This window comes from Hylobates moloch, unplaced genomic scaffold, assembly GCF_009828535.3.
Source record: "Hylobates moloch isolate HMO894 unplaced genomic scaffold, HMol_V3 SCAFFOLD_14, whole genome shotgun sequence".
Taxonomy (NCBI): domain Eukaryota; kingdom Metazoa; phylum Chordata; class Mammalia; order Primates; family Hylobatidae; genus Hylobates; species Hylobates moloch.
Window position 1 is genome coordinate 87780687 of NW_026652289.1, and position 12123 is coordinate 87792809.

Below are 12123 nucleotides of genomic sequence, written 5' to 3' on the forward strand. Positions count from 1 at the left end.
GCAGCGCGCCGGGCTGGAGCTGTTCCGTCATTACCGCCACGTCTGCGCTTCGGTTTTGAGCACAGATTCGTTACCCTAACCTCTTAGGACTAACAGCCAGTCTTCTGGTGGCGCTCGCTTTCACTTACTTTTTATTTCCCTTTCTATTCCCGCGAGCTACGGGGAGAAGGTGTAAATCCCGCCCGCTTCTCCCGGGAGAAGATGGAGAGGCTGAGGCGGCTTGGAGAGTGCGCACTGCGCATGCTCCGCAGAGCATCTCCCCCCCCCCCCCCCCCCACGCAGGTCAACCCGGGCAAGGGAGCGACATGAAAGCCTGTGGCTTCTCCTTTGAAGATTCTTAACCTTGCATTTTGCTTTCACACTTAACGCCTAGAAAGCTTGCTTTGATTTTTCCCCAACGCTTCAGCTCATTTAGCTTTAAAAAACAAAATTTCCTTCCAGGAAGAGGGGAGGGGCTTTCCAAGGTAAAATGTTCAGACGTATCAAGTTGACCTACTCAGTCTAATAAATGAAGCAAAGCATTCCAAAGGCCAGAGGGGATCATCTTGCATTCATTCATAATAGCAGGTTGAAATATGCAAGAAAGGAAAAGAATAAAGAACACAGGGATGTAAAAAGAGTATTGCATTTTCTTGTTCACTCACTGAAGTGTAAAAATAATAATAACAACAACAAACAAATCTCAGGACACTTCTAGTTTACTGATATTTTACAAAATCACTCAAGTAATAGTCTATTTCTATTATGAACAACTTGCGAGTATTTTAACTCATGCTCAAAAAATAATATGGTAAAGAGTCCAAAACTTTCATCAACTAGCCCAACAACAAATGTCAGCTGAGCACCTATTCAGGCAGGCAGTATGGTATAGTGATTAGGACTGAAACATTGGAGCCAGCTGCCAGGCTTTTAACCTCCAGTCCTCGCCTACTAGCTGTGTGATCTTGGGGTAAGTGACTTAACTTCTCTGTGCTTTTTCTCTATATGCGAAACGGAAATAATGTTGTGAGAGTTAAAATGAGTTAATCAATGTAAAGCCTTCCTGTCGGCCCTGGCCCCTGTTATGTGATCAATGTCGGATGGTTATTTTTACTTATGTTCCTATTACTGTGTTAAGAAGGGAAGCACAAAAGAATTGTTTCTATTTGCAGCATTCTTGCAGCACACTCAGGCGCGGTGGCTCATGCCTGCAATCTCGGCACTTTGGGAGGCCGAGGCGAGCAGATCACTTGAAGTCAGGAGTTCCAGAAGAGCCTGGCCAACATGGTGAAACCCCATCTCTACTAAAAATACAAAAATTAGCCAGGCGTGGTGGTGGGTGCCTGTAATCCCAGCTACTCAGGAGGATGAGGCACGAGAATCGCTTGAACCCGGGAGGTGGAGATTGCAGTGAGTCCAGATGACACTACTGCACTCCAGCCTGGGTGATAGAGTGAGACTCAAGTCCCTTATGTGGAGACGACATAAGCAATGAAGGAACAATAAATCATCGTCTAATTGATTTTTAAGGTGCTCAGATTTTGGTACAGAAAATTAGAGATTAGGGCAGAGTATGATAAAGGCTCATATTCCTCTGAAGCCTAAAGGAGTGGTGCAGGTGTTGGAGGTGGAAGAATGCAGGAGCCTCAGAGTGTTCATCAAAGAGGGGACCTTATAGGGCATGTGCACCTAAGTAGGAGGGATGTGCTGGCAGAGGAGGATGAGAATGCCAGAAAGAGTCCTGGAAAGGGGGGCGCGGGGCTGAGCGAGTTCAGCATCTCACAGAGACAGAAAGGTGATGCCAGGGAGATGACAGCTCCATTGTTGAAAAACAATATTGTCATTAACAACTGCACCCCACTCCACTTCATGCCTATCCAGAAACAAGGGGGAACACACCAGAGGAATACGGGCCCATGCCACCATGCCCAGCTAATTCTTTACTATTTTTTGTAGAGACAGGGTTTTTGCACATTGCCTAGGCTGGTCTCGAACTCCTGGGCTCAAGTGATCTGCCTGCCTCGGCATCCCAAAGTGCCGGGGTTACCGGCGTGGGCCATTGTGCCTGGCCGAACAAAGCTATTTGACAATATTAAAGAAACAGTTATCACACCCTTACATAATTCTATGAGTAGCAGTTATAAAACATTTTCTAAGAACTTTTTGGGGGTGATAGAAATGTAAAATTCCTAGTGGATTTACTACACTGTTGAGATTGCAATACTTACATGGTGCAAGACTAACTTTCTGAATGATTATGACAAATGAAAGTGTAAATGCCATTTTCAGTTTTTGGAATATGAAAATACATGGAATGAGGCGCACCTCATGCTTCCACCAAACGGAACGTCTTTGGCTTCTTGCCTTAGGATCTTCCTAGCTCCTACCTTTAACATGCCTTTTCACCTCTACTGTTTATTGCTATGTGTTAGTCTCTCTTTTCTATAAGAAAGGCATAAATCTGGGGTGATTTTTTTCCAAATATTCCCGCAGAAAGCCACCTTTCCAAGCACAGAATCTTATCAGTGCCTAGGAGTTCAGCCGACTTAGCACGAAGAGTGCCATGGAAGGGCTGCTTTCAGCAAACCGTCTCAACCCTGGGCGACGGCGGGCACGGGAGGTCAGGGAGCGCTGGAGGAAACCTGCAGTGGGGTAGAAATGGCCGGAGGAAGGCGGACCGCGGGCTCGCTCTCAAGGTGCCAACGCCGGGGACCGACCTTCAGGCTCCCTGCGGGATCCCCAGCCTCCCCTCCCCCTCGGAGCTCCGCCCCCTTCCTGGCCTCAAACTCCGAGTCCATTCAAACCTCGCCTTCCTCGCCCTGCGCGTTGTCAGGCGTGTAATTGGGGAAACTCCTCCCCGCCGGGACCGCCTGGGAGGCGCTGCCAGGGGACAGCCGCCCAGCTGCCCCCACCTCCCAGCGCGGCGACCGCACAGCGCACACAGCCCCGGCCTGGGCACCCGCGCCCGCTCGCGGCTCCTGGCGGGGTGGGCGGCGCCGCGCCAGGGGTCCCCGGCGCCCATTGCTCCCGCCACCCGGCTGCGCGGACCGGCGCCAGTGCGCGGGCGGGGGCGGCGCGCCGCGGTGGCCCGGCGTCCCGTGTGCGTCCCGTGTGCGCCCCGCGTGCGCCCCGCGGGGGCGCGGCCAGCGCCAGAGTAGACACCTGTCCCGCCCGCCGCGGCCAGCAGCCTCGGAGGAAGCCAGGGCAAAGAGGGCCGGCGGGGACCAGGTCCGCGCTGGAGGAAGCCGCGCCCGGCCAAGGCCCCGGACCCTGCGCCCCGAGCTCCACGGCACCATGGCCCCGAAGCTGCTGCTCCTCCTCTGCCTGTTCTCGGGCTTGCACGCGCGGTAAGTGGCGCGGGGGCTGCATCCCCGGAGGCCCCAAGCTGGGCTACAGGGTGGCGGGGGGCGCTGTCTGCTGGAGTCCCTGGCGCGCCAGCCGTCGACTGGGCTGCGGCAAGGCGGGCCGGGAGGGGACTGGGAAGTCGGCCGGCACCTCACCTGTCCCAGCTCCCTTGGACAGGGTCATCTGCTTTCTCCTCTGCAGCCGGGAGTATGGGGACTCAGATTAATGGGCTCGTCTCCTGACGCTTTTAGGATCTGGTGGTTTTAAGGGGTTTTGAAAACCAGGATCGGGGGACAGGGGCCATTTCTGGCTCCTTACCGACCCCTAATTCCCACCTCAGCTGTTTCAGGGGCTCACACACACACACTTCGGCTGACATTCTCTGTCATTTCCATCACTCTGAAATTTCCAAGAACCTGGGAACTGTGGTTCTAACTGCCTGGTTTAGACCGGGCTGGAAAGAGCTAATGCATTGGAGGCAGGCACGGGGGGTTTGGGACCAGGTGGGCAGCAGAAAGCCCTGCTTGTGTGAGAGGACTCGCCTCCCAGGTCCTGCAAACACACACACACACACACCTTCCAGATCAGCCACTTTCACACAGAGGAACACACGCACTCCTACCCCCATAAAGCACGCATGTTGAAATGGATAATAAGGCTTCTGCCTGGTAATGTAAGAAATTATCTCACCATAAATTCCGCAACCTTCCTCCCAGAACTCCAACCGGCTAATGGGAGCTTGGAATCACTCTAGAAGAGATGAAGAGGGCGCATGAGGATCCAAGGACAGTGGGACCCAAAGGGTTAAACCCTGTTGCTGTAAACACAACTGGAGATTCTGGGTTTAGTTTCTTTAATTCTGTCTCTCTGGCTGGATTTCTGGCTAGAGCTTGCGGACTGTCCTGTTATTTGAAAATCGGAGCAGTGTCTGGCCTTTACCTCTTTCCCCACCCTAGGAAGCTCAGCGTGCTCCTATCCCCCAAACCCTCTTGTTTAGACGCTTCTCCATTTCCTGGGTCTGGGAGCTACAGAATCAGAGGGCATCCTTGCATGCACAAGCCTGGCCACCATCAGGAGGCAATGCCAGGAGGCCTTGCCTTTTCATTCATATTTATGAACTACCAAGGAGCTAGGAAGACACATGAATAAATCCTACTAAACGTGAAGGGGCCCCCAGTTCTCACCCCTGGACTGGGCAGAGGTGCTTACCCTGAGGAAGGAAGCCCTGGCCCTCCCCCTTGCAACTGCTCCTCTTTGCTGAGTTGAGTGTGGAAGCTGACTCCACCGGTGACTCACAGGCAACTCTTTCAAAGCGACAGAGCACTCCTTGGACCTTTCAACTGAAGTTTCTTTCTGTCTAAAGGGGCAGCTGGTGCAAGAAATGGAAACATGCTTTCTGAGGTTGCTTCTTCCTGGTTGTATCTCTGTTTACAGGCAGAGAGGGAAGCAGACAGCACCGGGCATAATGCTGAGGCCGGCAGTCACATCTCTGCCACCTTTTTATTGCCACCAACTCAAACGAGTGACCAGCCGTTCAGGGTTCAGTAATCAACTGTTTAGGTCTCTGGATTCTTCACATTCTAGAAGAAACACTGCCTATTGTCCTCACTGACTACTGCATGTGCTTAGTAGGAAGATACCTCAGCCTCTGCCTTAAAACAGTCAGGTTACTGGGGATTCCCAAAAATACACAAAATCTCTTGGGGTTCTTCATCCTTCCATTCTACTAAGACAGACATAATGATTTTCATTTGTTCTCTATTTGGGCTGGTTCCCCAGCTTTCATAACAGAGCTTGCAGATCAGTTAAAAAATCCACATTTTATACTAACTTTATTGCTATATACCTCTTTGAGAGTGTCTTTGTTCTCTGAATGGGTTTTACAGACATGTGAAATAATCTGATGTGCAGTGTCATCTTTCAAAACTGTTTTGAATTCGGAGGGGGTTCTCATTTGCAGTCTGAGTTCCTTCCTGCTGTGGAAGTTCCTTGGATAAGGGTCTGATGGCTGTGCTTTGTGGTGATGGCTCAGCAGCTCCCCAGAAGGGGAGGCTCCCCATTTTGACACCCATGGGTGTCATAAAACGCAGTGATTCCCACTCAGACCTTGTTGATGCCTTCACTGCTTTCTGAGGTTTAGGAACTCCTTTTGATGCTTAAAAATACTTCAGACTTTTTCTCTGTCCTTCCGCTTTAAGCTAAGGTGTAAGACATGAAAATAACATCTGAAGGTTGAGTTGTTGTTTGACAATGACAATACATCACTGATTTATTTTTAAGAAAAAGCTAATTGCAGTAATGGTGTTTAGGATCCAACAATGCAAGTAACAGTGCTCATAAAGATTATATATAACTTAGAATTTAGGGAAAAGAGAATATTTCTATATTATCCACATTCTAATGGGTCCCCTGAGATGCGATTTCATTTTCGTCAAAGCAAGGATTTTCCTGTGGGCCTGGTGGTCTGGCACTAGCAATGTGAGGCTTCTATTTCATTTTCAGGATTTGAGGGAGAAGGGTGCTCACTGCCCAGGGACCTAGAGCATCTCGGCCTCACTCTGCCCACTGCCTACCCAACCAGGCTACACAGCTGGGGCCCTGATATGTCTCCCGAAGGGGTGGAAGAGAACGTTCCTGTTTTCTTTTTCTTGGTCCCCCTCACTGCCACCTGTCCTGGCCTCTAAAGAGGAAGCTCTTGCAATTTCAGGAAAACCCTCTCATCACCACTAGAGGGAGAATTAGGCTTATTAGAATACCTGTAAGTAGCTGGAAGTAATTTTCAAAAACTAAGGCTGCGTATATAGAGAATGATGAAAAGCTGGTTACTGTGTTTCGTTTGTGTGTATGTGATTATCAGGGCCATAGACAATGGCAGAGCGTGGAGGCTGTGGTCTGGCTCTGTGGTGGTGGGGTAGAAGAGAGGAGGAGAACCAGAGGGGAGGGGAAGAAGAGTGAGGCAGAACCCCTCACAATGCCCAAGACAGAGACAGCAGAGGGAGGGAGGAAGGCACCTCGGCTGAGTCGCCAAGTGTCCTGAGCATGTTGTGCCTGATTCTGCTGAGATGAGCTACCAGCCTCTCCTCACTGCCCCAGATGCCCTTGGTCTGGAGTGATTTGCCCTGTCCCATGGACAGTGCTTGATTCCCAGCTATCTAAATGCTTCAACCTGCTCTTTAAGTTTTAAAAAATTTTTGCAAGATGATAAAATTTACATTTCTGATAATATTTCTGATGACAAGAAATATTTTATTTTTTAAATTTATTATTATTATTATTATTTGAGATGGAGTCTTGCTCTGTTGCCCAGGCTGGAGTGCAGTGGCACTATCTCGGCTCACTGCAACCTCTGCCTCCTGGGTTCAAGCAATTCTCTTGCCTCAGCCTCCCGAATAGCCAGAACTACAGGCATGTGCCACCATGCCCCGCTAATTTTTTTGTATTTTTAGTAGAGACGGGGTTTCATCCTGTTGGCCAGGCTGGTCTTGAACTCCTGACCTCAGATGACCCACCCGCCTTAGCTTCCCAAAGTGTTGGGATTACAGGCGTGAACCACCATACCCGGCCAGATGACATGAATTATTTTAGAGTAACATTTAAAATTCTGTAGTATTACTTGTAAATGTTCACTTTATTAAATAATGAAATGCAACATATTCCTTACTGAATATGTGCCCCACATTTAAAAATTCCTATCGATCATGAATATCCAATGTGCATAAAAATCAATAGCAATTTATAGTTTCTATGGATGATTTAATTTAACCTTCTAGCCAATAGGTACTCAAGAAATAGAATTACAGTTTAAGATCAGCCTAGGAAAAACGTAAGTGGGGGAGTCATTCTTTGAGACATATGCCGTATACTCATTGTCAAGATCTATCATTTATGTACATGTTCATCCAGGTGTAGACTATCTGGCCAACACTCTAGTCTACGTTATGGCCAGTTAACACACTTTAAAAGACTCATGTATATATTACCTAAGTATGCATATGCATATATATGAAGACCTAAATTAAGTAGAAAAAATGAACGTGAAAGTTTATTTTTTTAAATTAACATCTTGTTAATTATAGATAATTTAGGCAATTCTCAAAATTAAGTTCAAGAAACTTACATCCCAGAGCACAAGTGTCCTGACATGACACGAACATTCTGGCTCCCATCTGGGAAGCTAAACAGAAAAGAGTTCATATCCAGTCAGGACAAATCCGCCTCTGTGCAGTTTTCAATTCTTTTTATTCTCTTCTGTGAAGAAAAAGTCATTAAAGCATCCACACTGACAAACTAGAAAGGAAAAGGTTGGTTTGTTTCACATGCTTTCTTGTTGGGGTCCACGGTAGTCTGCCTGGAAATGCTGCTTTAAGGCAGAAAGAGACTGTCTGCTCTCCAAGCCCGAATAACTATGGTGTTGAGACGGCCTCATTCATTGAGAAAACCAGCTTGTCAAGTACAAGTGTGTGTCAATTATAAACCAAACTTTTTAAAAAAAAAAAAAAAACCCAAAACTGCAGAACGAGAAAAGAAAAAAAAAGGAAAACTAGCCGGTCATCCTGAGGCCTCTCCATTCAGGCACTCCTGTCAGTGTGTGTCACATGGGAGAGGAGGCTGTCCAGCTCCTCCCTGCACAAAACAAGCTCAGAGATGCCCAGGCATTCACGGAGACTCATTTACTAAGAAGTGAGAATGTTGAAGACATATTAGAAAGCTTAGTTCTTCATGTCTGTGTTAGCCTGCTGTGCAGGAGATGAATCAGTTTGTGTTGACCGAGGCGTGTAAGATTGCCAGAGGGTCTTCACCAGTCACCAGTGGACATCTCTGTCCTTGCCTCCAACCTGAGTGCCAGCAAAGCAGACCCCCTCACAATGCCCAAGTGCCTAGACCCCCAGATTCCCACCTCCAAGAGAAGCACTGAGTCAGACTCAACTATTTTGAATGAGTCCACTTTGCAAAAGCTAATCTCACCTTCAGCTAAAATGTGGTCTTGGTGGTCAGGGTGGAAACACCACGATACAGTCACCATATGGAAAACCTCTAGAAGGTTTGTGCCTTGACCTTCACAGGCTCTCAGGGTGGATCCAAGGGTGCGTTGCCTGCTGGTTGGCCCTCTGGTATTGTTTCCCTGGCATGTTGTCTGTAGTTTAACTGGGATAGGGGATGGTCTTCTGGCATTTAATAAAAACATACGGTGTTAATAGCAGTAGCATTCTTCCTACGGAATCATGCGTATTTTGTGTTTCTTTCTTTTTTAAAAAATTTTTCAGGTTTTCACGTGTGTGGTTGGGCTGTGGGTACTGGGGACTTTCTACCCATTTCATGGTACTTGGATACGACAAACTTAGGCTCTTCCTAGAGCCATTGCTGCCACTTATATGTCGCACTTTTGTGCTATAACTCCAGGTCCAGAAAGGTGGAAGAGGATGAATATGAAGATTCATCATCAAACCAAAAGTGGGTCTTGGCTCCAAAATCCCAAGACACTGACGTGACTCTTATTCTCAACAAGTTGCTAAGAGAATATGATAAAAAGCTGAGGCCAGACATTGGAAGTGAGTGTTGTTTCTTGTTATTCTAATAGAAAAATATGCTGTAGTGATATGTTTTGAAGTTTTTATTTTTGAGTAATTGTAAATTCCAAGAGTATTGCAAAGATAGTGCAGAAAGGTTTCCTGTACTTGTCACACAATAGATAACTTAGTGCGATACCAAACCAGGAAACTGACATTGGTGCCATGCAGGAACATGGCTCTGTGTCATTTTATCCCATGTAGACTTATGTAATGATCCTTGCAATCAAGATACAGAACTCCTTCATCAACCAAAAGTGGATCTTGTATCACCTCTTGCTATCCCTTTACTGTCACATCTGCTTCCTTCCCCTCAAATTTCTAACCATTGTCAGCCTCGAATTTGTTCAATTTGTTCTTTGTTTTATTTTTATTTATTTTTTGTCATTTTGAGAATGTCACATACATGGAATCATTGACCTTTTGAGACTGGAATTTCTTTATTCAGCAAAATGATTTTGAGATTCATTCAAGTTGTTACATGTGTCAGTAGTTTGTTCTTTTTTACTGCTGAATAATTGTTCATGGTATGAGTGTATCACAGCTTCTTTAGCCATTCATCTATTGGGGAACATTTTGATTGTTTCCTGTTTTTGTCTATTGCAAATAAAATGACTGAGCACATTTGTATACAGGTTCCTATGTGAGCAAAAGATTGTATTTTTGGGATAAATGCCCTGGAGTACGATTGGTGGGTTGTGTGCCAGAAGTATGTTTAATTGCTTAAGGAACCGTCAAACTGTTTTCCAAAGTGGATACACTATTTTTGGTTTCCACCAGCAATATCTGAGAGATCCAGTTTCTTCGTGTCCTCACCAGCAACTGGTATTTTCACTGTTTTTTATTTTAGCCACTCTAATAGGTGTATATTTAATAGGTTGATACCTCATTGTTGTCTTAATTTGCATTTCCCTAATTGTTAGTGATACTGAACTCCTCTTTTATTTATTTATTTATTTATTTATTTATTTATTTTGCCATCAGTATAGCCTTCGCATTGAGTTGTCTCTTCATGTTATTTGCCCTTTTAAAAATTGGATTATTTGGTCTTATTTTTTTTTTTTACTGCTGAAATTGAAAGTTCTCTGTATATCCTAGGTATGATCCTTTATGTCAAATCCATAGCTTGCTTTTCATCCTTTTAATAGCATCTTTCACAGAGGAAAAATTTCTAATATTGATGAAATCCAATTTATTGATTTTTCTTTTATGGAGCATGCTTTTAGAATATTGTCTAAGAATTCTGCATGAAGTCCTAGCTCTTGAAGATTTTCTCCTTTGTGTTCTTCTGAAAGTTTTATCATTTCATCCTTTACATTTTAATTTATCTGTTTTGATTTTTATATAAAATAAAGATGTAGGATTTAGATCTAATTTCTTTTCCCCACCCTCCATGGATGCCCAATTACTCCAGCACCATTTGTTGGAGAGACTATCCTTCCTTGACTGAATTGCTTTTATGAAGTTGTCAAAAATCAGCTGGCTTGACTGGTGTGGGTTATTTCTGGTTCTCTGTTTCGCTCTGTTTTATCTGTGTGTCTGTCACTCTGTCAATACCCACAATTTTTATTACCATAGCTGTATAATAAATCTTCAAATTGGATCAAGTAAGTCAACCTCTTTATTCCTCCTTTTCAACATTAACTCATCTTAACTTCTAATAGTTCGTATGCTTTTCAATATAAATTTTAGAATAATTTTCTCTGTAACTACAGAAAAATCCTGCTGGGATTTGGTAGGAGTTTGTTAAGTGTAGATATCAATCTGGAAAGAACTGGCATCTCTACTATGTTCCATCTTCCAATCCATGCATATGATAGGTCTCTTCATTATTTAGATCTTCTTTATGTTCTTATATCAGTGGTTTCTAGTTTTCAAGAGGTATGTCCTGAATGTATTTTGTTAGATTTATGACAAAGTATTTTGTTTTTTGGAGCAATTGCGAATAGTACCGTATTTTAACATTTCATTTTGCCTGTGTTAATTTCTAATATACTTAAATACAATTGATTTTGGTATGTTGATGTGTTCTCTGACTTGCTGAACTTATTAGTTATAGAAGTTTGGGACTTTTTTTGTTTGTTTGTTTGTTTTGTAGGTTCCTTGGCATTTTCTATGTACACCATCATTGTCATCTGCAAATAAGGAGAGTGTTCATTCTTGCTGTCCAATCTGGGTATCTTTTATTTATTTTTTCTTGCCTGTTGCACTGGCTAGAACTCCCAGCACTGTGTTGAACAGCAGTGGTGTGAATGGACATCTCTGCCTTGTTCCAGATCTTAGGGGCAAAGCCTTCAGTCTTTCCCCATAAAGTATGTTATTAGCTGGAGGTATTTTGTACATGTTCTTTATCCAGTCAAGAAAGTTCTCTCTATTCCTAGTATTCTGATACATTAAAAAAAAGTTTCATGATACTTAAAAAAATCATGAATGGGCATTGAATTTTACCAAAGACTTCCTTTCACTGCATCAATTGGTATGATTATATGATTTTTTTCTTTAGTCTGTCAATATGGTGGATTATATTAATTGATTTTCAAATATTGAATCAGTATTGCATCCCTGGAGTAAATCCCACTTAGTCATGGTGTTTAATAATACCTCCTTTTGTATATTGCTGAATTCTGTTTGCTAATATTTTGTTAAGGATTTTTGCATGTCTATGTTTAAGGGACTATTTTTTTGAGTCTTGGGTAATATGAGCTTTATACAATGGGTTGGGACGTATTCCCTCATCTTCTGTTTTCTAGAAGAGATTATATAAGGGTTTGTGTTAATTCTTTAAATGTTTGATAGAATTCTCCAGTGATACTCTCTGGGCCAGGAGATTTCTTTTCTGGGAGTTTTTACATTTCCTTAATAAGTCTATTCAAATTATCACTTTCATACTAGAGTTGTGGTGGTTTTTTCTTTAAAATTGTCAAATTTATGTGTTTAGCATTGTTCATGATATTCCCTCATAATCTTTTGTGATGTCTGTAGGACCTATAATAATATCCCTGCTTCATTTCTGATACTGGTAACTTGTGTCGTCTTCCTTTTTTTGTCAGTCTTGCTAGAGGTTTATTTTATTGGCCTTTTTAAAGAACCAACTTTTTGTGTGATAGTTTTTCTGTTATTTTTGTTCCCAATTACATCAATTTTGCTTTTATACTTATTATTTCCTTTATTTTTCTTGCTTTGGGTTTATTTTGATTTTCTTCTTTTTGAAGTAGAACTTAGATTCTTTTGG

The 12123-nt window shown here is 44.0% G+C and overlaps 1 protein-coding gene across 2 annotated transcripts in view; it reads left to right on the forward strand.

Annotated features, from left to right (window-relative positions):
• The first annotated feature begins 2907 nt into the window (after positions 1-2907).
• GABRG3 (gamma-aminobutyric acid type A receptor subunit gamma3) overlaps positions 2908-12123 on the forward strand; it is a 561917-nt gene continuing 552701 nt past the window's right edge. For both annotated transcript variants that reach the window (XM_032176338.2, XM_032176339.2), the window contains exons 1-2: positions 2908-3326; positions 8725-8873. In XM_032176338.2, the coding sequence (XP_032032229.1) occupies positions 3274-3326; positions 8725-8873 (202 nt within the window). In that variant the 5' untranslated portion in view covers positions 2908-3273. The remainder of the gene's footprint in view (positions 3327-8724; positions 8874-12123) is intronic.